A 24,712-nucleotide genomic window follows, 5' to 3' on the forward strand; every position below is an offset into this window, starting at 1 on the left:
ATCTGATGAGATCGGGCTAGCCTGGGCCATCCAGTTACCTTGACAGTCCAGGTGCCGCGACAGAGCGATGATCGATTGATTATAAGGCAGCTTCGCGCGCCGTTCTTTTCAGGACTTGACGAAGAGCCCGGTCAATCAGCCCTCTCTTTTTTTCCTCCCCCCCCCCCATCTACCAGATCTTCCAGCCACGCCCGTCGACTTGGTGATCAACTGCTTGGATTGCCACGAAAATGCCTTCCTGAGGGACCAGCCCTGGTACAAGGCAGTGGTGGACTGGGCCAACCAGAACCGAGCTCCGGTCCTCAGCCTAGACCCCCCGGTGAGCGAGGCGGAGCAGGGCATCGATGCCAAATGGTCACTGGCCTTGGGCCTCCCCCTGCCGCTGGGCGAGAGGGCCGGGCGGGTGTACCTGTGCGACATCGGCATCCCCCAGAAGGTCTTCCAGGAGGTGGGCATCAACTACCACTCGCCCTTCGGCTGCAAGTTCGTCATCCCCCTCCACTCGACCTAGAGCGGGGCTCGACCTTCTCTTGAAGGATGGGAGGGGGCCCCCCCGATTGCCTCGACCTCCCCCTCGCGAAAGGAATCCATATTGGAACTCTTGACGCCTTAAGGAAGCAAAGAAACCACTCCCCCCCCCCCCCCCCGGGTTTGTTGTTTCCTTCTGGAAGAAACCTGAAGTGTTAAAGAGAACCGGGGAAGGACTGCTGTGTACCGCGGAGTCTTGGACGCACTCGTGCCATTGCCTGAAGGAGCCGCCCCACAGAGCCAATGGGCTAAGGGAGTCGGCAGGGGCGAGGGGGTGCGGAGTGGATTGTTTCCATTCGTACACAAAAGCGCCCTTGCCCGGTTGGGTACCAGAGGGTGGGATTCCTGTTTCGTTTCCCCCTTTGTAGTGAGAGCGGTTTCTCGGGTGCCGTCCCCCTCTCATCCGACCACGTGGGAACTCCGGCACTCCTCCTGCTGTGTCCCCCCACCCCACCCCCCTTCTCGTGCAGCTAAAGCCCAACTCTCAGTTCACACCTGAAGCTATATTGGGAACCCTTGAGTATACTCTGTCTTGAGAGGCAGGGCCCGGTGCCCCTAGTGGCGATTTTGAGGTTGCCAGATCAGCACTTGAGTCATTTGACCCAAAGGCAAGCTATCTAAGCGGCGGCTTCCCTTTTTATGAGGCTTTGTTTCTTTTTTGTGGTTCTTTTTTTTTTTTGCTGGGTGAGCGAGTGGCTCAAAGGACAGAAGGGAGCCGGCGAAACGGTGCTTGTGCTTGTGTCGGCCACACACAAGCGGCCGTCCTCCCGCCTTGCTGCAGAAATCCACAATTGCTGGTGGTTTTTCTTTCCCCCCACCCCTCCCCCTTCGTCGAGGTTCCGGGAACAAATCTGTAGCAACAGAGGAGGGCTCTTTTTCAGCCTCCCCAGGGCTCAGGAGTCACCAGAAGATCCGTGCACGCGGCAGCGGCGTCTCGTTCCCGCGTCGACGCCGTCTCGATCGGGCACGCGAGGGCACAGTGTTGTGGAAGAGGGCGCTCTCTGCCCTCCGACGGGCTCTTTATTTCTTGTCGAGAAGCCTAGCCCACGGAGCCACTTCTGTCCCCCCGCATGTGCCGTTGTACCGATCTAACCCGGCTCCCTCGCACTTGGAGCATGAGTTCTGTATAAGCACTGCAGGCGAATCGTGCATCACTGCCGTCTCCTCTCTCCACTCGGGGAATGAACCCCACCCCCCTCGGTGGTGGCGACTTCCTGTCCCCTCAAAGCACTGCCGGCACGCTGCTTTGTGACGTGGCCCCGCCCTCTCTAGACTTCGGGGATACAAAAGCCTTGTGAAGTGACCGAGCTTGAACGCCTCCTGCCGGCTTTTGAGCAGTCAACCGCGCTTCAACCCCCTCCTGTCTGTGTGTCTCAAGGTGCCATACTGAAGCTCGTTCGCCCAGCCACGACTGTGATTAAAACATACAGTAAAAGCAGTGGACTTTTTGGTTACGTGTTTTCCTTAGGCTTGTGGGGAAGGTTTTTCACCTGCTGGCCTTGCCTTAAGGGGGAGGCGAAAAACAGGTTTAGAACGAAACGCCTTTAAAATGCGGTTTCTTGATTTCCTTTCCTTCCCTGAGCACTGTATTAGTTTCTATAGCAAAATATTGTCGACAGGAATCAAGCAACTAGAGAAAGAAGACGACTGCAGATTTATACCCCGCCCTTCTGTCTGAATCAGAGAGGCTCACAATCTCCTATATCTGATCCCCCCACAACAGACACCCCGTGAGGTGGGTGGGGCTGAGAGGGCTCTCACAGCAGCTGCCCCTTCAAGGACAGAGACTCAGAGCAGCTCACAATCTCCTATATCTGCTCCCCCCACAACAGACACACCGTGAGGTGGGTGGGGCTGAGAGGGCTCTCACAGCAGCTGCCCTTTCAAGGACAGCTCTGTGAGAGCTCTGGCTGACCCAAGGCCATGTCAGCAGCTGCAAGTGGAGGAGTGGGGAATCGAACCCGGTTCTCCCAGACGAGAGTCCGCACACTTAACCACCACACCAAACTGGCAGTTATTGGCAGTATTCTAAAGAAAATATATATTGACCAGCAGCTATATTTGGATGGGGGGGCCACAGGGCAGGGAGCTAGTTGCATTGGGCCACAGTCAGGGGTGCCTGTGTAAATTTAGAATGCATAACCGTTTTAAGGGAAACCCCGTTTTTTGAAACTGACGCTCTCCCTGCATCTTGGACCTTTAAGCTGCCTTTCTCTGCAGCCTTTCTATAGCAGCCCAGGGATAATATTAGACAATCACTAACCTTCAGAGACCCAAGTTTTACGAAAGTGTTGGAAGACAAATCTGCCCGCGCCAACCGGTGCCCCTGGAGCAGCGGCCTTCTTTGTTGTGCCCGTATATATCTGAAAGCCTAGCTGGTTCAACTGAGCGTGAGGGATTCAGCTAGAGGTCTAAACTGCACACTGGGGAGAATCATGGCAGTCTATTGAAGTCTTCATGAAATGAGAAGTTTTAAGCACAGCAGCTGCTGTCAGTCTGTACAGGGTGATGCCCCGTAGGCTAATAAAGCGAGGTCTTCTGCACGTGGGATTCTTTACAGTAAGGATGGCCCAGCAATGGAGTCGGCTGCCCCCTCACTGGCAGTCTTCCGGCAATAAAGCCCTGCCCATGTCGGACTTGTGCCGGATTCTATGAGATGGTGTAGGACCAAAGAACAGGAGAGCCGCCTCTTGGTTAACACAGTAAGGGAAAAAATAACAGAAGGATGGATCTCTTCTGAGTACCACTGAGACCTTGTGAGTATACACAATTTCTTCCTGCCCAGTAACGCCTCGAATTCAGAAATCCTTGCAGAAGTCGTTCAGAGGATTAGTGCCTCTGAAATGGGACCTTCCTCACATTTACATGATTCTGAGCCAGTTTGGTGTAGTGGTTAAGTGCATGGACTCTCATCTGGGAGAACCAGGTTTGATTCCCCACTCCTCCACTTGCAGCTGCTGGGATGGCCTTGGGTCAGCCAGAGCTCTGGCAGAGGTTGTCCTTGAAAGGGCAGCTGCTGTGAGAGCCCTCTCAGCCCCACCCACCTCGCAGGGTGTCTGTAGTGGGGAGGGGGGGAGGTAAAGGAGATTGTGACCGCTCTGAGTGTCTGTTGTGGGGGGAGAAGATACAGGAGATTGTAAGCTGCTCCGAGTCTCTGATTCAGAGAGAAGGGCGGGGTACAAATCTGCAATTCTTCTATAATCCCTTCCATTTTCTATATATCCAATAGTGATATATGTGGACCCCACCTGTAGATACTTAAAGCTGCCCACTGGAGCTGTGTCAACACTGGACAGACTTCTCTGCAAACTCAAGAGAACTTTCCAGGTTTGCAGACAAATCTGAATATTTTTTTTTTAACCCCAACAGTTTAAATTCCTATCCAAATTTTAGAAGCGTCTGCGTACAGACGATGCGCTTTACACTAGTTTGCAGCTTTCGCCACAGGGACTTGCTGGGGGTGGGGGCGAGTCTCAGTACACCACTCTAAGAGCTATGCTCTTGCTCCGTTTACAAGGGAAATGCACACACACTGAAAGCAAATACGTCCTCCATTGTATGCTCCGATTAAAAGGCGGTCAGCAGCTTCTCAGAAATCATTTCTTCCAACAAAGAGAAGCCGATCGCCTTTCAAACCTCACCAGACTTCATTTTCCAAAACGCCGGATTCAACGCTAGAAATGACGTTACATTTCCCACACTCCGCTGCTTTTCGTTTTAAAGTAGAGCGAGCTGATTTGAACACGGTTCTGTCCGCTGGAGTCAGACAGAAAGGTTTTGAGAATCTTTTTTTCGAGTCAGGATTACGACGGTTTCCTCAAAAACGTGAGCTGGTCAACTGCCGTTCCGAACAGAGGCAAAGCGGGCCAGACCATACTCTTTGAGAATGGCATTAGGAAGACGGCGGCTTCCCTGTGCCAGCAACGGCTTCACGCTTTCCCTTTGTGGGACCTGCCCATCCCAGCAACTGCTCCGGAAAGGTTACGAAGGTCCCCCACGTTTTTAAAAAGCCTTCGCCGAGTGGTTTAGTGCTCATCCCTCACCCCTCAAATTCTGGAACACAGCAGGAAGATACTTTGGGTGGGGGTGGGGGGGAGGTTCATCTCCCTATGAAGCCTTGAGCTGCTTCCAGCATAACTGCATTCCCAAGAGTAACCACAGGTGGCATGCAAAGGGATTAGAGATTGGTTTTGTTTGGGGAGGAACGGTGGCTCAGTGGTAGAGCATCTGCTTGGTAAGCAGAAGGTCCCAGGTTCAATCCCTGGCATCTCCCAACTCAAAAGGGACCAGGCAAGTAGGCATAAAAAACCTCAGCTGGAGACCCTGGAGAGCTGCTGCCAGTCTGAGTAGACAATACCGTCTTTGATGGACCCAAGAGGGTCTGATTCAGTAGAAGGCAGCTTATGTTCATACATACCCTGCCCTTCACTTGGACTGAGTGGCTTACAATCCCCTTCCTCTCCCCACAACAGGCACCCTGTGAGGTAGATCTGATTCCCCACTCCTCCTCATGCACCCACTGATGTGACCTTGGGTCAGCCACAGTTCTCTCAAGGCAGTTCTGCTCAAGAGCAGTTTCTGTCAGAGCTCTCTCAGCCCCACCTACCTCACAGGGTGTCTGTTGCAGGAAGGGGAAGGAGGTTGTAAACTGTTCAGAAACTCCTTTGGCTAGAGAAGGGCGGGGCAAAAATCCAATCTCCTCCTCTTCTAGATGGGGTAAGAGAGCTCCAACAGAAACTGCTCATGAGGGAACAGCTCTGAGTTATGACTGACCCAAGGTCACTCCAGCAGTAGAATGGGGAATCAAACCTGGTTCTCCCAGATAAAGATTCAGTGCACTTAACCATTACACCCAACTGCCCCCCCATATATATTTTAATCCCTAAATATTTTTGTGCAAACTTGGGGGGGGGGGGGCGATCTCCCAAATCTGAAGAAAAGCCGCCTTTCTCTCAGTGCACACCCTATGCACAGATTTAGGTATCCACAGGTCTGCCCGCTCTTCAGACCTGACTTCCCACTTTCTATATCCGAATGCTGACTTCCTTGCACAAAAAATGGAAAGGGACTGACCGGCACGCGGCCAAGGCAAGAAACTACTTTGTAAACTCCCAATGCAGGTTTGTGGCAAGATACAAAACCACTGTTTTTATTGTTAAACCAAAAAAAAATAAAATCAGTAGAGCTGGGAGCAAAAATAGCTAAACACAATCATACAAGTAAATTATCAAACAATATGAAACACTTTATTTTTTAACTTTACAACATATAAATATGAGACAAATCTGTGCTTTTCAGGAGCTGTCTCTCCCCCCTCCCGCGACCAGGGTCCGTCCGACGCTGCGGCGACATCTCCAACCGTTGCACTGCACAAGGGTCTCTGACGCAACGGGCGGGCCAATCTCGCGCTATGTACATCTGCCCGCTGGAAGCTCCGCCTTGGCCCGTCTGTCATCTGCTCAGGTCCCGGCTTGAATCCCGGCAGCTCAGGCGCCTCTCCTCGGGGGACAGGCCGGCAAAGAACGGGTGGAGCAGAGCTTCGGCAAACGTGACCCGCTGGGCGGGGTCGAACGCTAACATCTGCCTCATCAGGTTGAAGAGCTGCATGTGCTCTTGGGAGTCGTGCAGCATGTACGTCTGGGAAGGGGGAAGAGAAGTCAGGTGAGAGCCGGAATGAGGAAAGAGAAAAGCGAACAGGAGGATCCTAGAGTCGGATTAAGAAGATACTGGATTTATATCGCAGCCCTTCACTCTGGATCTCAAGAGCGGCTCACAATCTCCTTTCCCTTCCTCCCCCACAACAGACACCCCGTGAGGTGGGTGGGGCTGAGAGAGCTCTCCCAGAAGCTGCCCTTTCAAGGACAACTCTCGTGAGAGCTATGGCTGACCCAAGGCCATGCCAGCAGGTACAAGTGGAGGCGTGGGGAATCAAACCCAGTTCTCCCAGGTAAGAGTCCACGCACTCAACCACTACACCAAACTGGCTCTCACATTCCAAGAGTGGCTGCTAGCCCAAGGGGTCTCCAACGCGGTGCACGTGGGCACTCAAAGACCCCTTTCCTGACCCCCACAAAGTGTTTTGAGAAAATGGGTGTGGCTGTGCCCTTTTGACTGGCCTCTGGAGACCTGACACATCATGCAGACCGAAATAACATTTCTGCAGCAATTAGCATCACAGTGTCGGTTTTACTGTCTCTCTCTCCCTTCCTAGTGCATTTTCAATTACTCCTCTAACTACCCTGCATCTGGGCTTGCTCTTTGAGTGTTCCTGCCTCCTGCAGTGGCTATTCTGTGGCTGTGCCCATCCCAGTCTCTCTCAGGATTCCAGAGGTGCTCCCAGGATCAAAAGGCTGGGGACCCTGTGCTGAGCAGGAGGGTCGCCTGTGCAGGCACACAGCAGGCTCACCTGCCCAGAATCCATCACAAGGTGGAGCATCATGAGGTCGGAACACCCTTATTTTGAACCCGCTTGTTATTCTTGAACCTTCGGCAACGCCACTGTTTCGACTCACCTGCAGTGGTTTACAGTTCTCCTGGACGTATCGCCCGTCGGAAGTGTTCTCATCCCACACCAAACTTCCCTTGTGAAAGTACTTTTGCTTCCTGGGTGGGAAGAGACAGGAGAGGTTCAAGAACACTGCTGCAACCAGTCTCTGAGGCTTAAAAGAACTAGGAGCTTTTCCCACCTTCCCTCTTGAGGACTTCTCTAGAGGTCTGTAACACAGCCAGCCTCAAAAAACATACGGAATCTGCATACTGGGAATACAAGTTTGCTCTCAGTGCAGAGGGCCTGGTAGAAGTCAGCTAGATTTGGCCACCTCAAAGACCTCTCTGAATCTGTCTTCCTGGAGAAAATCGTTTCGCTCATGCTTATGGAGCAGGGGTGTCAAACTTATTTGTTACGAGGGCCAAATCTGCCATAAATGAGAACTTGTAGGGTCAGTCCATGTGTTTCATAAAATATGCCAAGTAGCAGAGAGATTAACTTTATAAAGGACACAGACAAACACAATAGAAACTTTTTTTAAAAAACCCTTAAAACATTATTCAAACATCAGCAGTCACTGGTCTTAAAGATGCTTTCTTTGCATCTCTCCCATATATCTCTCAAGGCAGAGATGCAGGGAACTGGGCAAAGGAAGCTCTGGCTCTTTCCTTCCTTTCCCAGGAAACCAGGAGGAGCCTCAGCCAAAAGAAGGAAGAGAGGCTTGGCTCAGTAGCTCTGCTGTGCAATTGAGAGAGCCTGGCAAAACAAGCTCTTCCTCTCCCCTTCCTTCCCAAGAGAGGAGCCTCAGCCAATGGAGGCTTTGCTCTGTGGCTCCTGTGCGATTGAGCAAGCCTGGCAAAGTAAGCTGTGATGCAGAAGGAAGTGAGAGTGAGGGAGAAGGAAGCAGATGACAGCCAGCTGCCCGGGGGCCACATGTTTGACACCCATGTTAGAGAAAACAAGAGCTAGCATTCTCCCCAAGTCTCTCGTATTCCACCAGGCCTGCTTCAAGGGCTTAACCCTATTTTGGGGGAGGTTCTATCTAAGTCAGTCTCTTCTCTTGCAGGAGGTCTTTGTTCAACAAAACCAACAGGTTCACCTTGTTTTGCGGATCATGTGCTGTGGGATCGGACCCAGGATCTTCTCCATCATCACCAGATGCTCTCTGTTCTCATGGGTCTGCAAATTGAAACAAAATATAACACACACGTCGGTCTCTGCCCAATACATCTCCCCTTTTGTATTGAAAAAACATCTCTTGGTTGCCTTTCTCCCCTGGTGGAACAAGGCAGCTTGCCATATAAATCAAGCGATTAAAAAAAAACAACAGAAACTATATACATGAGACAATAACATGAAAAAAGGCCCCCAGTTAAAAACTCCAATTACAACTGCCAACAAATAAAAAAATTTACAACAGCCGACAATTTAAAAAAAAATGAATGCAATCGTAATTAAAACTGTTCCCAACTGCTTTCTGAAGACTGACAGCGAGGGGGTCGATTTCCCTCCTTTGCCCCAAGTCAGCCAAGACAGAGATGTTTATTTCTAGCAGCTCTTCGCTATTGAAAGAACATCACAATGCCGGTATGGGATACACACAAACACACTGGCCTAGCATGTCTAATTCCCAGCCCAGCCAAGTCCAACTGCTCTATGAGGAAAGGCTGAAGAATGCAGAACTTTTCAGTTGAGAAGAGAGATGACCGGGAAACAGAAAATTTAACAGAATTATGCCTGGGATGGAGAGTTGACAAAAAGAATTTTTTCCCTCCCTCTCCCAAAACACTAGAATTCGAGAGAATCCAACGAAGCTGATGAGCAGGAGGTTCAGGACGGACAAAAGGAAATACTATTTTACACAGGAAAGGTCCCCTGTGCAAGTGCCAGTTGTTTCCGACTCTGGGGGGACGTTGTTTTCACGGCAGACTTTTTACGGGGTGGTTTGCCATTGCCTTCCCCAGTCCTCTACGCTTTCCCCCAGCAAGCTGGGGACTCATTTCACTGACCTCGGAAGGATGGAAGGCTGAGTCAACCTGCAGCCGGCTACCTGAACCCAGCTTCCGCCAGGATCGAACTCGGGTTGCGAGCAGAGAGTTCAGATTACAGTGCTGCAGAACTGCTGCTTTACCACTCTGCGCCACGGAGCCGCTTATATTTTACACAGAGAGCGATTCAAATGTGGAATTCGCTGCCAAAGGATGTAGTGATTGGCCACGGGAAGAAAGCTTGAACAGGGGGCTGGATAGAATCATGAAGGGAGAGGTCTATCAATGGCTACTACTAGCCCAGGTGACTAAGGAGAACCTCCACCTTCAGAGGCTTTGGCTTCCTGGGTGGGAATCCCTACGCCTTGGAATCCCAGCGAAACTGAATCGAGGGAAGGTCTCAGCCTCTCTGCCCTGCTGTTGGGCCTCCAGAGGAACAGGATTTGGTCTGATTTAGCAGGGCTCTTCTTATGCCCTTGTGCTCTTAACTTCCTGCCAAGCAACTGACAGCCTGAACCCTGCCCCGTACTGGATCATTGCATCTCTTTTTCCATTTCTCCCCAGACCGCCAAGATCAGTCACTAACCGTGGATAAGCACTTAGAAATGCTCACTGAGTCGCTTGAGGGGAAGGTGAAATAAATGTTCAGTGTTCCCTCTGAGCTGAGTTAGCGTGAGCTCGCTTGCTGTTTTTGTAGCCCCTGGCTCACACTTTTTTGCCTTAGCTCAGGAAAAATGGCTCCAGAAGAAGACAATGACATTGGATTTATATTCTGCCCTCCACTCAAGAGTCTCAGAGCGGCTCACAATCTCCTTTACCTTCCTCCCCCACAACAGACACCCTGTGAGGTGGGTGGGGCTGAGAGGACTCTCCCATAAGCTGCCCTGTCAAGGACAACTCCTGCCAGAGCTCTGGCTGACCCAAGGCCATTCCAGCAGGTGCAAGTGGAAGAGTGGGGAATCAAACTCAGTTCTCCCAGGTAAGAGTCCACGCACTTAACCACGACACCAAACAGAGCAAACTAATTGATGCGGCAGCTCACAACTTTAATAACCAGCAGCTCATGAAGTAGAATTTTAGCTCACAAGACTCCACAGCTTAGAGGAAGGATTGCTGGGCACATCTGGGATTAATTCCAAAGGACACGTACCTGGAAGAGCGTGAACCCCCGGTAGTACTCAAAGAGGATGCAGCCAATGCTCCACACGTCACAGGGCTGTGCCCAGCCAAGCTCTGCAAAGAGGAACACACGATGCGGAAGGAACGTCAGAAACTTCTTTAGATGCCCCCTCCCCTTTCCCCAACACACACACACACAAGAAATTTCCTCCTTTGTGCTTCCTTTTCTCTATCTGCAAGGCTGGATCGCCTACAGGGGGAAAACCAGTTTGACTAGCAAGACAGGAAGTGCCCCCTTCTGCGGCACGCTCGAGGATCAAAGAGCACCGAGGCCAAACCCGAACGGCACTGCCTTTGGTGGCAGCTGGAGAGCCTGATGTGTTCCTGCTGAGGGCACGCTGTGCTGTCCCGCCCAACCCCCTCAGCGAGGCTCCCGTGTTCCAGGAAGGGGCAGCGGCCGAAGGGCGAGAACTTTCCCCGGGTTCTGATAAACCGCTCAATCCCGGTCCCACAACAAACGATGGGGAGCTATGTTTCGGGGATGAAGGGGTGAACTGGGCGCGTGCGTGTAAAGCACCTTGAAGTCACAGGTGACGTACGGCAACCTTGTAGGGCAGGAATGTCAAAGTCATTTGTCCTGAGCTCAAGCTAGCCTGGGCCATCCAATGGCTCCACTGTGCTTTTCATTTAGGACTATCCCCTCCCTGAAGTCCAGTTTTCTTTTATTTATTTAGGTTCATTTATATACACATTCGGCTGGGCCTTCGGACTCTGCACTGGCTTCCAGTGATGTACCGAGTTTGGTACAAGGTGCTGATCATTACCTTTAAAGCCCTATATGGCCTGGGACCTGCCTACCTGAAGGACCGTCTCTCCCCACACGTTCCCCAGAGAGTACTGAGATCAGGAACCCAAAATTTTCTCGCTATCCCTGGGCCAAAAGAAGCCCGCCTAAAATCCACCAGGGACAGGGCCTTCTCTGTTATGGCCCCTACATGGTGGAATCAGCTGCCGGAGGAGGTGAGGGCCCTGCGGGACCTTGTTCAGTTCCGCAGGGCCTGCAAGACAACCCTCTTCCGGCTAGCCTACACCTAGCTGAGATGAGAAACTAAATGTAGCTTGCCAGACTTCTGTTATACATATTTCTGTAATGTTCAATGGTTTTAAGGTTTTAACAGTTTTAATTGTTTATATATTTAATTTTTTTAAAAAAATTTTTGTTAAACTAATTGTTGGGAGCCGCCCTGAGCCACTTGTGGGAAGGGCGGGATATAAATAATAAATAAATAAATTCCGCCCTATCCCAAGCGAGCTCAGTTTAAAGACGAATTCTACATGCCGGGGGGGTGGTGGTGGTGTTTCATCAGTGCTTGTGCCATTTTGCACGCCGTCTTGGAAAGTGTCCCCCCCGCCCTCCAATTTGACCCTCGGCTATACCCGTATCCTCAATAAGGCCTGCAAGGAAAAGCCAACTCACCCAAGATCACCTCCGGCGGGCGATAATGCCGGGTCGCCACGATGGTGGTGTGATGCTCGTGATCAAAGGTGGCGCTCCCAAAATCTGCAACTCGGATGCCTGTGTTCCTGATCAACCTCTCTTCGCAGTTCTGCAACACATAAGCCTGCGAGTGAGCTTCCGAAGATGGGAAGCTCTGATCCCACGGGTGACTTCTGAACGTTAAGCCGGAGACTGAAAGCAAACGCTGAGCGCGTCAAACGGGCCGCGCAGTCGCGGAAGGCAGGTAAGACGTGTCGAGAGAGGAAAGACAGCAGTGGGAAGAAGACAAACGCAAGCGATCGCGCGCGCGCGAGACCCACCTTTTTCTCGTTGTACAAGGTGTCAAAATCGGAGTTTACAAACAAGATGTTTTCAGGCTTGAGGTCAGTGTGAGTCAACTGGTTGTCATGCAGAACTACAAGAGAGACAGAGAAAGGGTTTTGGAGGCTCTTGCAATTGTGCTGTATGTTTAAGGCTCCTTGCGCCGGCGTTAACAGTGACCAAGAGACAAGATTCTCTCTGGATGGGCTGCGGGGGTTTAAATGAAGCTGTTGAAAACGCAAACTTCCTACATGCTTTGAAATTATGGTTCAGAACATCAGAGAAGCCATGGCCCATCCAGTCCAACGCTCAAGTGTCACACAGTGGCCAAAACCCAGGGGATATCAGGTTCACCAGCAGGGCCAGAACTGCTGCCCACACCCCCCACCCCTGCCCCAAGAATACAGAGCATCACTGCCCCAGACATAAAAGGGGTCCGACCAATGGCCGGTCCAGCCCAACACACTGTATCACATAGTGTCCAAAACCCAGGATCCATCAGGAGGTCTATCAGCAGGGCCAAAACTCCAGAAGCCTTCCCACTGTTGCCCCCCAAGCACCAATACAGAGCATCACTGCCCCAGACAGAGTGTTCCATCTAGTGGCTCCAGATGTTTCTCCAATCCCCTCTTGAAGCTGTCTATGCTTGTAGCCTCCACCTGGGACCTTGTGGCTCTTCCACAGAACCATTCTTTTAATTTCTTCCCACTTGATAGTTTCAAGAACATGAGAGAAGCCATGTTGGATCAGGCCAATGGCCCATCCAGTCCAACACTCTGTCACACAGTGGCCAAATAAACAAAGGGGCCATCATGAAGTCCATCAGTGGGGCCAGGACACTAGAAGCCCTCCCACTGTGCCCCCCCCCCTCAGCACCAAGAATACAGAGCATCACTGCCCCATACAGAGGGTTCCATCCATGCGCTGTGGCTAATAGCCACTGATGAACCTCTGCTCCAGATGCTGATCCAATCCCCTCTTGAAGCTGTCTATGCCTGCTGCCACCACCACCTCCTGTGGCAGTGAATTCCACGTGTTAATCACCCTTTGGGTGAAGAAGTACTCCCTATTATGCGTTCTAACCCGACTACTCAGCAATTTCATGGAGTGCCCACGAGTTCTTGTATTGTGAGAAAGGGAGAAAAGGACTTCTTTCTCTACCTTCTCTATCCCATGTATAATCTTGTAAACTTCTATCCCATCACCCCGCAGTTGACATTTCTTTCCGGGGATTGTATCAGCCATATTCCAAATTTGTTATTCTCCTCTGACCTAGCTTTAATTCTTCTTAGCACTAACATTCTCAGGTGATGTCAAGCTCTAGCAGGCTTCTCCGCCATGCTGATTTTGAAGCCCCTTGAATCGCATCACCAGAAATATTCTAGCCAGCTTGCTGGAATGGGGGATGTAATTTTTAATTGGAGGGGGGGGGAGGCACGGTGCATTAAAGGAGGGAAAGTTCTGGGTGGAGGACTTACTACTAGGAGCACATCTACTCCTCCCAGAGGTGACACAAAACCCAGGTGCACAACAATAGCAACACCAAAATTAAAGCAGTTCTGAGTCTCGTCAAAGTCTTGATACCCGCCTCACCCCTTATAGTATTCCAAGCAGTGTTCCCTCTAGGCTGAGTGAGCGTGAGTCAGCTCACAGATTTTTAGCCCCCAGCGCACACATTTTTGCCTTAGCTCAGGAAGGATGACCCCGGAGCACACTAATTGATGCAGGAGCTCACCACTTTTAATGCCGGTAGCTCCCAAAGTAGATTTTTTGCTCGCGAGATTCTGCAGCTTCGAGGGGACATAGATTGCGAGTCGTTTTTAACCACAAACTTCATGAAAGTTCCTAAAGGTTGTGACTTCCACCAAACAGTCTGAGACTTTCCCAGTTTAGAAAAGAGATGCCTAAAGCGGGGGACGGACATGGGAGGGGTTTATAAAATCATGCACGGGGTGGACAAAGGGCAATTTTCCTCCCTCTCCCAAAATATTAGAACTCAAGGGCGTCCAATGAAGCTGATGGGCAGGAGACGCAGGACAGACAGAACGGAATCCGACCTCACACATGTGTTGTGAGCCACCCTGAGCCACTTCGGTGGGAAGGGTGGGATATAAATAAACTTGAACTTGATTACAACGTGGAATTTGCTGACAGGTGAAGATGTGGCCACAGGAACGAACAGCTTTAAAGGGGATCAGACAGATTTGTGTAGCATAAGCCTCTCAGTAGCTACTGGCCATGGTGGCTGAAGGGAAACCTTGGCATTCAGCGGCACTAATCCCACAGCCAGGAGCAGTGTTCCCGCTAAGCTGAGTTAGCTCACAGATTTTTAGCCTCCGGCTCACACATTTTTGTCTTTGCTCAGGAAGGATGACCCCCAGAGAGCATGATAACTTATGCAGTTGCTCACAACTTTAATGCCAGCAGCTCACAAAGAATTTTTGCTCACGAAACTCGGAAGCTTAGAGGGAACATTGGCCAATAGAGGAAGGCCTTGGCCTCTATGCTCTGTTGCTGGCCACGGTGCAGGATGGAATGCTGGACTAGATGGACCACTGGTCTGATCCAGCAGGGCTCTTCTGATGTTCTTAGGAAGGCCTCTGCCTCTCTACCCAGCCGTTGACCTTCCAGAGTAGCTGGTTGGTCACTGTGTGAGACAGGACTAGATAGACTATTGGTCTGATCCAGCAGGGCTCTTTTGATGCTCTTGTGAAGGTCTTGGCCTCTATATCCTGTTGTTCATGGTACGCAGAGGAATTGATTGGCCACTGTGTGAGATAGGATGCCAGACTAGATGGACCACTGGTCTGATCCAGCAGGGCTCTTCTGATGTTCTTATGAACACCTCCTCTTCTATGTCCTGCTGTTGGGCCTCCAGAGGAACTCGTTAACCACTGTGTGGACTGGATGGGCAACTAGTCTGATCCAGCAGGACTCTTCTTGTGTTCTTACGACACCAACACCAATATCCCTTGTGCCTGTTAAGCGCCACTGCAAGGGGTTCCAGAGTGAGGAGGATTTCAAATGCAGCTGTGGCAGAAGTGAAGAAATGGACTGTGGCTAAGGATGGGGGACCTGAACCTTTTGAGCCTGGGAATTCTGCCATAGAGTATTGGGCGCAGCCGCAAAATGGCTGCCACAGGTGGCAGAGCCACAGAGATAGAGGAAGCCCAGGTGCAAAGGAGAAGAGAGGTAATTAAACTACAGAGGGAAGGGGGGCTGAAAGAGCACAAAACAAACAATATGGAGGTAGCTGCCAGAAAAAACATTATTTTAACCCACACAGCTGATTGGATCTTCATGGCCAATCAGACACTTTCCCAGGTAACAGCCCACCAGGCCCCATCTACTTTCTAAAAACGCTTGACGGTCTCCAAAAAAGGTGTCAGGGATACGCTGTAGCTACGAGCACCACGTTGGGGACCCCCGAGCTAAAAAGAGAGTAGAGCAGTTTAAATAGAGAACGTGGAATGCTCACATTTTAGGGCATGGCAGAGCTGGTAGGCCATGTGTCGGATCTGCAGGAGAGGGTAGGGCTGGAAGTTGTTCTCCTTCAGGAACTCAAACGTGTTCTTGCCCAAGAGTTCAAAGGCGATGCACATGTGGCCGTGGAAGTTAAACCAGTCCGACATCAGGACACACAAGCTGGACCGGAGGAGGAGAAAAAAAAAGGCGGAGGGGCTGAGAAGCTGGGGATGGAGCTAAGCGAGCCTCGGAGGGCCAGCTGGGTCTCGTCCCAAATTACAACCCACGTGTGGAAGCTGTTAAGAGCCTCCTCCTGCCCAGGAACGACAGGAGAGCATTCCCACTGCAAGTGTGACTTCCAGCCGTATGAACTGGTGTGGGGGGAAATTAAACTTTACTGAACTGTACAGAACTCCCCTGGAGAAGCCCCCGTGTTAGAGGGGGGGTCTTCTTCCTTCTTGTGATGGAACAACAGGACAGGCCTCCAAGCCCCTACCTACATGCAAGCGTGTCTGCACCCCTATTCCAACAGCTATAGACAGGGGTACTTGGAACGCTACGCCACAATGTTTCAGCCCCCGACTGCCTCTGGCAATGGCCCTTCGTCAACGGCTTCTTGTTTCAGCATGTTTGAGTGGAGGAAAAACTTCAAGGATGGACAAGCCCTGGGAGATTCCTCAGTGGTGTGGAACAGGCCAAACACGCCCCCCCCCTCCCAAAAAATCCCCCCGGTCTGATACGAACACTGATCCCAGTGGTGAGACTTACTGCTTGTTCTCCTTGTCTTTCTCCTTAATTTTCTTTAGGACATTGATTTCTAGCCGGGCCGCCTCGCGGTATTTGCCCACGTTTCGGATGATTTTCAAAGCGACCAGAGACTTGGCTCTGCAGGAAGGGGGCAGGGGAGGAAGGAGTAGCAGAAAGACACGAACGAAGTCAGCGGCAACCATCGGGGCGGGGGGGAGAAGACAGCCGCCAGGACGTCCGAGCCCTCACACTCCCGGTGAGACAAATCTCGAAGCAAGAACTTTTATCAGAACATTCGCTCGACCTATATGGCTCCTATTTGCGACCAATTCCCGGGGAGAGAGATTTTAGCTTTTATTTAGATAGCATCTTAGCGGATAGGAACCAGGAAAATTACTACGAAGGCTGCAACGTTTGCTGTACAAGCCATTAGATCTCCGTAAACAACTAATGGATAAAAACATTTAAACGGCTATGAAATATTTTCATTTATGTTTTATAACGAGAAATGGAAACTTTCCCAGGTAACCGCCCACCTGGCCCCACCTACTTTCTAAAAACACTTGACGCTCTCCAAAAAAGGGCCCCCTGCAGCTATGAGCACCATGCTGGGGACCCCTGAGCTGAAATTTTTATGTATATTATTTTGTACTGTGCCCAAGTTCAATTGCATACCTTGGGGTTTTTTTGTTTTTTTAACGCCACTTGTTACCTTATTTTCTTTCTTTGTGGATAGGTCTCTGACCGTATTAAACTAAACGGACTAGGAAGCAAGAACTTCCTTTCAGGCCCCTAAATTTATCTTCAAATAGATCAGTGCTTAGAATATATACTTAAATACTTTAATTCTTTTAGCAAAGAATGACTCGTCCTGTTTTTCTTTGTCTGTCTACAAAGAGAAAGTCGCACTGTTTTGTAGCTTCCAGCCCTTTCAGTTGTTTTTATTAATGCTACACAAAGTGGTGCTCTAGCGCAGCGGTCCCCAACCTTTCCAGGGACCGGTTTTGTGGAAGACAATTTTTCCATGGACTGGGGCGGGGGCAATGGTTTCAGGATGATACAACTGTGCACTTTATTTCCATTAGTTTGGTGTGGTGGTGAAGTATGTGGACTCTTATCTGGAAGAACGGGGTTTGATTCCCCACTCCTCCACTTCCAGCTGCTGGAATGGCCTTGGGTCAGCCATAGCTCTTGTGAGAATTGTCCTCGAAAGGGCAGCTGCTGGGAGAGCCCTTTCAGCCCCACCCACCTCACAGGGTGTCTGTTGTGGGAGAGGAAGGTAAAGGAGATTGTCAGCTGCTCTGAGACTCTGAAATTCAGAGTGGAGGGCAGGATATAAATCCAATGTTGTCTTCTTGTTATTATTACTACATTGTAATAGATAATGAAATAATGATACAACTCAGCCCAGTTGCTAACAGGCCATGGACCGGTACTGGTCCATGGCCTGGGGGTTGGGGACCCCTGATCTAGCGGGAGGGTAGGAAGAAGATGTGGCTTGCCTCAGCATCTACATAAGAACATCAGAGAAGCCATGTTGGATCAGGCCAGTGGCCCCTCCCATCCAACACTCTGTGTCACACAATGGCCAAAATACACACACACACACTGTGGCTAATAGCCACTGATGGACCTCTGCTCCATATTTTTATCTAACCCCCTCTTGAAGCTGGCTATGCTTGTGGCCACCACCACCTCCTGTGGCAGTGAATTCCACATGTTAATCACCCTTTGGGTGAAGGACTTCCTTTTATCCTTTAACCTGACTGCTTAGCAGAGTGAATTTTTACGGAACCCCCTTCCTTCCCCCGCCCCTTTCTCTTGAAATTTCTCTTTGATCAAAATGGAACAGATGAGAGACTAAATTCCTAAAAGGAAAAGAAAGGATTGCTGGGTTGCAGGGAGAAAACTGAGTCAAGAGGAAATAAGAGAATTTCTCTTCATAGCCCTACTCTAAGCAAACAGCATTCCCTTTTCTAGGCAGAAAGGAGGAAGATGCGCTTCTCACTGTTGGAAGAAGATAAGAAGATACTGGATTTTTATATCCTGCCCTTCACTCTTGAATCTCAGAGCAGCTCACAATCTCCTTTTACCTTCCTCCCCACAACAGACACCCTGTGAGGTGGGTGGGGCTGAGAGAGCTCTTACAGCAGCTGCCCTTTCAAGGACAACTCCTACGAGAGCTCTGGCTGACCCAAGGCCATTCCAGCTGCTGCAAGCGGAGGAGTTGGGAATCTAACCCGGTTCTCCCAGGTAAGAGTCCGCGCACTTGACCACCACACCGAACTGGCTCCAAATAGGACAGCACCAGCATCCTGACGGGCTGAGAGGAACCACCTGAGCTATAAGATTGCTTTCTTCCTCCCCCAAAAGTTTTAGACCAGCGTTTCCCAACTTGAAGGCCGGAACCCAAAAGTGGGTTATGAATCCTCTGAAAATGGGTCACTGGCCAGTCCTCCCTAACGGCCGCCCCGTCCTTTCCACTGTCGCCTTTCGCATTCCTGGAAAGTAAAATGTGATCCCGGAAACAGTTGTTTCCATGTCACACCTTAGTGGCCCTGCGTATGCACGTTAATCAAGTGAGACGCGTCTTGAATATAATATTTTTTCTAAATGAAAAAAAAACAGGGATACAAAAGGGAAAAGGGACTGGGGGGATAAAATTCATTCAAGTTTACAGGTATCGCGAATAGCTGTATACAATAGAGGAAGTCCATTATATTCATAACAAGCGTTTCTCATGGATAAAAACTTACACTGGGTGTATTCCAAGAAAATCCATGTTGTGCAACTGTGAACATACGAAGCTGTCTTCTACTGAATCATACCCTCTTGGGTCCATCAAAGTCAGTCTTGTCTACTCAGACTGGCAGCGGCTCTCCAGGGTCTCAAGCTGAGGTTTTTCAAGCCGACTTGCCTGGACCCTTTTTAGTTGGAGATGCTGGGGATTGAACCTGGGATCATCTGCTTACCAAGCGGATGCTCTGCCACTGAGCCAGATCAAGAACTTCCACATCCCCCCTGCCTGGTCCCTTTTAACTGAGGATTCCAGGGATTGAACCTGGGACCTTCTGCATGCCAAGCGGATGCTCTACCGCTGAGCCAGATCAAGAACTTCCACATCCCCTCCTGCCTGGTCCCTTTTAACTGAGGATTCCAGGGATTGAACTTGGGCCTTCTGCATGCCAAGCAGATGATCTACCACTAAGCCACCGTCCTCCCCTAAATTGTAATTTACTCCATCATTCAGTATTGCACTTTGAGTGAAACGTGTCTTGATGGTTTACTAGAGTGAGTTTCTTAGACTCTTAGGGAGGGTTTGGGGGAGGGGGAGTCAATGGAGAGGATGGCCAGAGGCTGGACGGTCACCTCCCTAGGCAAAGGTCGTGTCGGCCACAATGCCACTAGCTTGGGGTCCCCAATGGGGGCAGATGTGCCCTTTGTGTGATGTTAGTTTCTCAAAAACATCTGGTTAGCCACTGCAGAGAATGGAATCCTGAGCTAGATGATGAAGAACATATTGGATTTATATCCCGCCCTATACTCTGAATCTCAGAGCGGCTCACAATCTTCTTTACCTCCCCCCCACACACATAAAAGACACCCTGTGAGGTGGGTGGGGCTGAGAGAGCTCTCCCAGAAGCTGCCCTTTCAAGGACAACTCTTGCGAGAGCTATGGCTAACCCAAGGCCATTCCAGCAGCTGCAAGTGGAGGAGTGGGGAATCAAACCCAGTTCTCCCAGATAAGAGTCCGTGCACTTAACCACTACGCCAAACTGGATGGGTGCCAAAGGTTTGCCTAGGCTGCTAAAGAAACCCTTGGGCCAGCCCTGGATGGGTCACTGTAGCAGGAGGAGATTGGATTTATACCCCACCATTCACCACTCGAAGGAGCCTCAGAGCGGCTTATGCTGTCCTTTCCCTTTCCCTCCTCTCACAACAGACACCTTGAGAGATAGGTGGGGCTGAGAGAGCTCTCCAGAGAGAACCAGTCTGTTATAGTGGTTTAAGTGTGCAGACTCTTATCTGGGAGAACCAGGTTTGATTCCCCACTCCTCCGCTTGCAGCTGCTGGAACGGCCTTGGGTCAGCCATAGCTCTGGCAGAGGTTGTCCTTGAAAGGGCAGCTGCTGTGAGAGTCCTCTCAGCCCCACCCACCTCACAGGGTGTCTGTTGTGGGGGGAGGAAGATAAAGGAGATTGTGAGCCGCTCTGAGACTCTGAGATTTGGAGTGGAGGGCGGGATATAAATTCAATGTCTTCTTCTTCCAAGAACTGCTCTTGAGCAAAACAGCTTTGACAGAACTTGTGGCTGACCCAAGGTCACATCAGCAGGTGCAGGTGGATGTGCCAAGTCAATTTGGGTTTGTGGGTCACCTTGCTGAAAAGCCCCCCCCTGCCCCCCGGGAACCGCTTTTTGGACTAAGCCGCTCAAATGCATCCTTGGGACTGCAATCCTCTTTCAGTCTAACATCCGATCCCCAAAGCCCCCGGTTTTCTTGCAAGGCACAAGAGAGACGGCAGAGGGCCTACCTGGCGTGGTCCACGCACTCCACGACTTTCCCAAACGTCCCCTCGCCCAGGCTCCCGACAATTTCATCTAGGAGAAAAAACAGAAACTCATGTGAGCTCCGGGGACGCGTCGGGAGCGTGGGTCCTGAAATTTCACAGCAATAATACAAGTTCGAGAAAATAGGCTCTCTCAAATGCTATACGCTTTCTTTCTTTTTTTTTAAACACACAAGTGGCTACTTCCTGTTTCAGGCAATATATTTTTTTTAAACTGGTCAGTCCATTTTATAAACGATAAAAGCCAAAAAAAAAAAAAATACAACAACGCTAGAGACCCCTCCCGTAACACTGAGAGCGATCTGGTCTAACATGGGGGGATAGAAAGTAGAGAGGTAAAGTTTTACGAAAGGTGGCTGTACATCGCTCTTGGAGCCAATCGCCGATGCTGCAAACCAGGTGACCTTCCTTGTCATCTTCCACGCTCCTGCTGCGCTTACTGCTCTGTTGGCTTCTCTGCACACACCGCCCCCCGAAACGCCATCCGACCAATCGCACACAGCGGGCCGTTTCCGATTGGCAGAATTGAGTTGTTCGTTCAGAGGCGGAGAAGACGACGATGCGTCCGGTGGTTGGTTGGATTTTCCAGATCCCAGCATTTCATAAGGCACACAGCATATATAACGATAGGGATATTGCAAGGGACACGTCAAGACACAAAACCGACTTCAAAACAAAAGTTTTTTTCTTTTTTTTTTCTTTGCTTTTTTTTGTTTTTTAAAAGACAGGTACGCAAAAGAAAACTCTGAATAAGCTACGGGAGGGCGGACGCGGCGGCGACGGCGCAGCGGTTGAGCGCTGCACGGTTCTCAAGCGGGGATAGCGGCCACTAGGATGCTCCGGGGGCCGGGTACCCCTCCCACCGACACACCGCCGGCCCCCTCTCGACTGCCGAGGGAGGAGAAAAGAGCCTGCAGTGCGGCAAAGAGGACTCCAGGACAGTAGCTTCTCCACCAGCGACGATGACTGTGGGGAACCCCCCCCTCATAAATAGCGCGTCAAGTTTGGCCGGCAGAACCCTCCGGAACAAAAGCTCCCCTCCCTACGGGACTCCGTCCTATGCGCTGAGCCAGCGGAACTGGACTGGAGCCGTTTGCTTTCTGTTTCGGGCAGAAATAAAGCTGAGAGGAACTGCGACAGCCACAGCCGAACTTGGGACAAATCTGGGGGTGTCACGGGCTGACTCGGGACCCTGCCATCAAGCCTCAGGAAACCTTTGGGCTCATAGCTTCTGCTCTCAGAGAAAGAAAGACCTGGCGTATCGACCCTGCAACCCTACTGGCTTCTACTGAGGAGGAGAAGAGGGAGAAGAACCAAATGCCACTGAGCAGTTCTGAAAGGTTTCTACCTGGGATGAAGATTTCACAGATTTCCTCCCACCCCACCCCAATAACATCCTCCGCAGTGTGAGCTCTCTAGGCTAAGATGCAAGAGACCAGTTACAGGCTCCGTGCCTGTATCCCGTGCCCTTCTGTTCCCAGCTACCGCAGGACAGAACTGCACAGAAATCCTATGGGGGGAGGGTTTGAAAAATCAGGGGAAAGTGGAGAGAACAGTTCAGAGATCCTTAAAAGAAGATTTACAGCATAGAAAGACTTTAAAAAGGTCCTCCCCAAACAAACCCCACACCTTTTTAGCATCGCACGCGCATAACCATGGGACAGGTTTCCCCCAAAGGGGGTCGTGTTTACGGGAGCAGCAATTACGTCAAACTTTGAGATGTAAGTAAACCTGACCGGGAAATGGAGGAAATAGACAGATACTGCTCTAAGCCTCTGTGTTTGTTCTGGACCACCGAGGCATGTGTCAACACCACAACCAATCAAAAATGGCAGGCTAAGCCCAGTTTGAGTGTCCACAATTTCCAGTATTTGGGACGCAACTCAGAAGGAGAAATGGAGTCATATACGGGCCTCTCTGGTCCTGACATGTCTTGCTCCCTGCAGACATGGGACTTGGGGATTACACTTCAGCTAACTGCTTATAAATCACAGTCCAAGTCAGCAACGATACCTTTAAAAAAATGCTAAGATGCCAGAGATGTAGATAGAAAGCGTGAGTTAATATTTCAATGCAGGGTGTGATCTTAGCCTGCAGGCCTGGGCCTTTTATGACCCAACCAGAGACGACCCACCAATCTGCATTACAACTTCTTTGGGGTGCTCTTCCTGCCCCCAGCTCAGGAGTTAACAAAGCTCCTACTGGGCTGTTTATACGAGGGCGTTTTGGTTTGGGGTGGGTCACAGCATGTGCAGGTTTGTGATGCTTCGTCAGCAGCCAGAAAGCAGCTGATCTTATCCCAGTGAAAGGGAAAAGAACCCCTTCTCTACAAGCTGTACGAAAGGAGAGCTAGCGTGCCATGTTCCCTCTAAGCTGTGGAGTTTTGTGAGCAACAATTGTACTTTGTGACCTCCTAGCATTAAAGTTGTGAGCTACTTGCAGGAATTAGCTCGCTCTGGGACCGTTTCTTCCTGAGCTCAGACAAAAAAGTGTGAGCAAGAGGCTAAAAAACCTGTGAGCTAGCTCACGCTCACTCAGCTTAGAGGGAACACTGCTACTTAACGCATCTGAGGTAGCTCGACTTGGAGGAAGCTGGAAGGAATTCCCCCACCACCCTGGCCCAGAGCAGCCCCTGCACCTCCCCGCCCCGAACAGAACCATCCAGAAGGGGTGGGCCAACGGTAGCTCTCCAGATTTTTTTTTTGCCTACAACTCCCATCAGCCCCAGCCATTGGCCATGCTGGCTGGGGGTGATGGGAGTTGTAGGCAAAAAAAAAAAAAAATCTCGAGAGCTACCGTTGGCCGCCCCTGCCACCCAGCATCACAATATGCATTTAAAAAGCAGACTACCGCCTAAGCAAACCTGCGTATGCTAAACAAATGGCACAATCGTTCTAAGCTACACATCCGCCGACCCCTGGATCGCATGGACGCAAGGCCTAATTGGCTGGACTGGGTTTCCTTCCCAAATTCACCTCCAGAAACACACCCGAGAAAGGGAAATCGAGAACTGAGACCAGCTAAACGCAACCAGAGCAAGGAAATGGAACTCTACGACTGTACCGGGGAGAAAGACAGGGATTAGAGGTACTCACCCAGAGTTAACTCAAAGCTGTGAAAAAGCTAAAAGCCGGTTAAGTCCCTGACCAATCCTGAACTCGTTTTGGATGCTACTCACCGAGGAGGTACTGCTACAAGACCTGGTCCTGCGTTTCCGGCAGCGGTGCTGACGCTTCCGTGTCCGGTGGCGCTCTCGGTCGCGGGATCTCCGGCGGTGGCGTGAGCGGTGGGAAGAGTAATAGTCCTCTCCGAAAGACGTGCTCCGTTCTTCAAACCTGTAGACCTCGCCTTCCATTCCGTCTCGGTATCGTCTCTGATGGGGCATTCTGTCCTGGCTGAATCAAACAGAGAAGCCAGATTACAAAACTCGTGTCTGTGTACGTGGTGGGGGGGGGGGGGGGAGAGGAAGAGAGTAGGGACACACGTCTCATACAGAACCAGACCCTTGGTCCATCAAAGTCACCCTTGTCTCCTCTAACTGGCGGTGGCTTTCTCAGACAGAGCTCTTTCCTATTACCTACTATTGGATCCTCTTAACTGGAGATTGAACCCCGGACCTTCTGCGTGCAAAGCAGATGCACTACATCTCAGCCAGGATCTCAGGTCATACAAAAAGAGATGGCCATGCGGAAAAGTGAAAAAAAAAAGGGGGGGGGGGGAAGGAAATGGTATAAAAGTAACAACTGTTGACACAAGTCTTGGCTCGCTACTCTATATTTCGAAACAAACCGTTTATTATCAATATTGACAACAACAAAAAAAACCCCACTACACGCTAGATGCCAGATTTTAACGATACTGGCGAAATTACAATAGAGGGTTGATGTTACAGCAGCAGCAGCAATGGATTGCCTGGGTCACTCTCCATTTCATTCACCTTCCTCAGGCTGCAGCACGCTTGGCACAGAGACAGGTTTGAATCTGACAAAGGG

General features: G+C 50.6%; 2 protein-coding genes across 6 annotated transcripts in view; one reads left to right on the top strand and one right to left on the bottom strand.

Moving 5' to 3' along the window:
• The window catches only part of EDC3 (enhancer of mRNA decapping 3), a 42,445-nt gene extending 40,479 nt beyond the window's left edge, over positions 1 to 1,966 (top strand). For both annotated transcript variants that reach the window (XM_060260162.1, XM_060260163.1), the window contains exon 7: positions 177 to 1,966. In XM_060260162.1, the coding sequence (XP_060116145.1) occupies positions 177 to 511 (335 nt within the window). In that variant the 3' untranslated portion in view covers positions 512 to 1,966. The remainder of the gene's footprint in view (positions 1 to 176) is intronic.
• Positions 1,967 to 5,752: 3,786 nt separating this feature from the next.
• CLK3 (CDC like kinase 3) overlaps positions 5,753 to 24,712 on the bottom strand; it is a 37,002-nt gene continuing 18,042 nt past the window's right edge. For 2 of the 4 annotated variants that reach the window (XM_060259841.1, XM_060259839.1), the window contains 11 exons: positions 23,899 to 24,115; positions 21,083 to 21,176; positions 20,685 to 20,751; positions 16,175 to 16,291; positions 15,420 to 15,586; positions 11,941 to 12,035; positions 11,600 to 11,729; positions 10,154 to 10,236; positions 8,115 to 8,194; positions 7,041 to 7,131; positions 5,753 to 6,165 (listed from right to left, as the gene is read on the bottom strand). In XM_060259841.1, the coding sequence (XP_060115824.1) occupies positions 5,980 to 6,165; positions 7,041 to 7,131; positions 8,115 to 8,194; positions 10,154 to 10,236; positions 11,600 to 11,729; positions 11,941 to 12,035; positions 15,420 to 15,586; positions 16,175 to 16,291; positions 20,685 to 20,751; positions 21,083 to 21,176; positions 23,899 to 24,115 (1,327 nt within the window). In that variant the 3' untranslated portion in view covers positions 5,753 to 5,979. Of the gene's footprint in view, positions 6,166 to 7,040; positions 7,132 to 8,114; positions 8,195 to 10,153; positions 10,237 to 11,599; positions 11,745 to 11,940; positions 12,036 to 15,419; positions 15,587 to 16,174; positions 16,292 to 20,684; positions 20,752 to 21,082; positions 21,177 to 23,898; positions 24,116 to 24,712 lie in introns of all 4 variants that reach the window. The other 2 variants (XM_060259840.1, XM_060259838.1) reach the window with 1 other exon arrangement.

The sequence above is a fragment of the Heteronotia binoei genome, chromosome 19, assembly GCF_032191835.1.
Source record: "Heteronotia binoei isolate CCM8104 ecotype False Entrance Well chromosome 19, APGP_CSIRO_Hbin_v1, whole genome shotgun sequence".
NCBI classification, from domain to species: domain Eukaryota; kingdom Metazoa; phylum Chordata; class Lepidosauria; order Squamata; family Gekkonidae; genus Heteronotia; species Heteronotia binoei.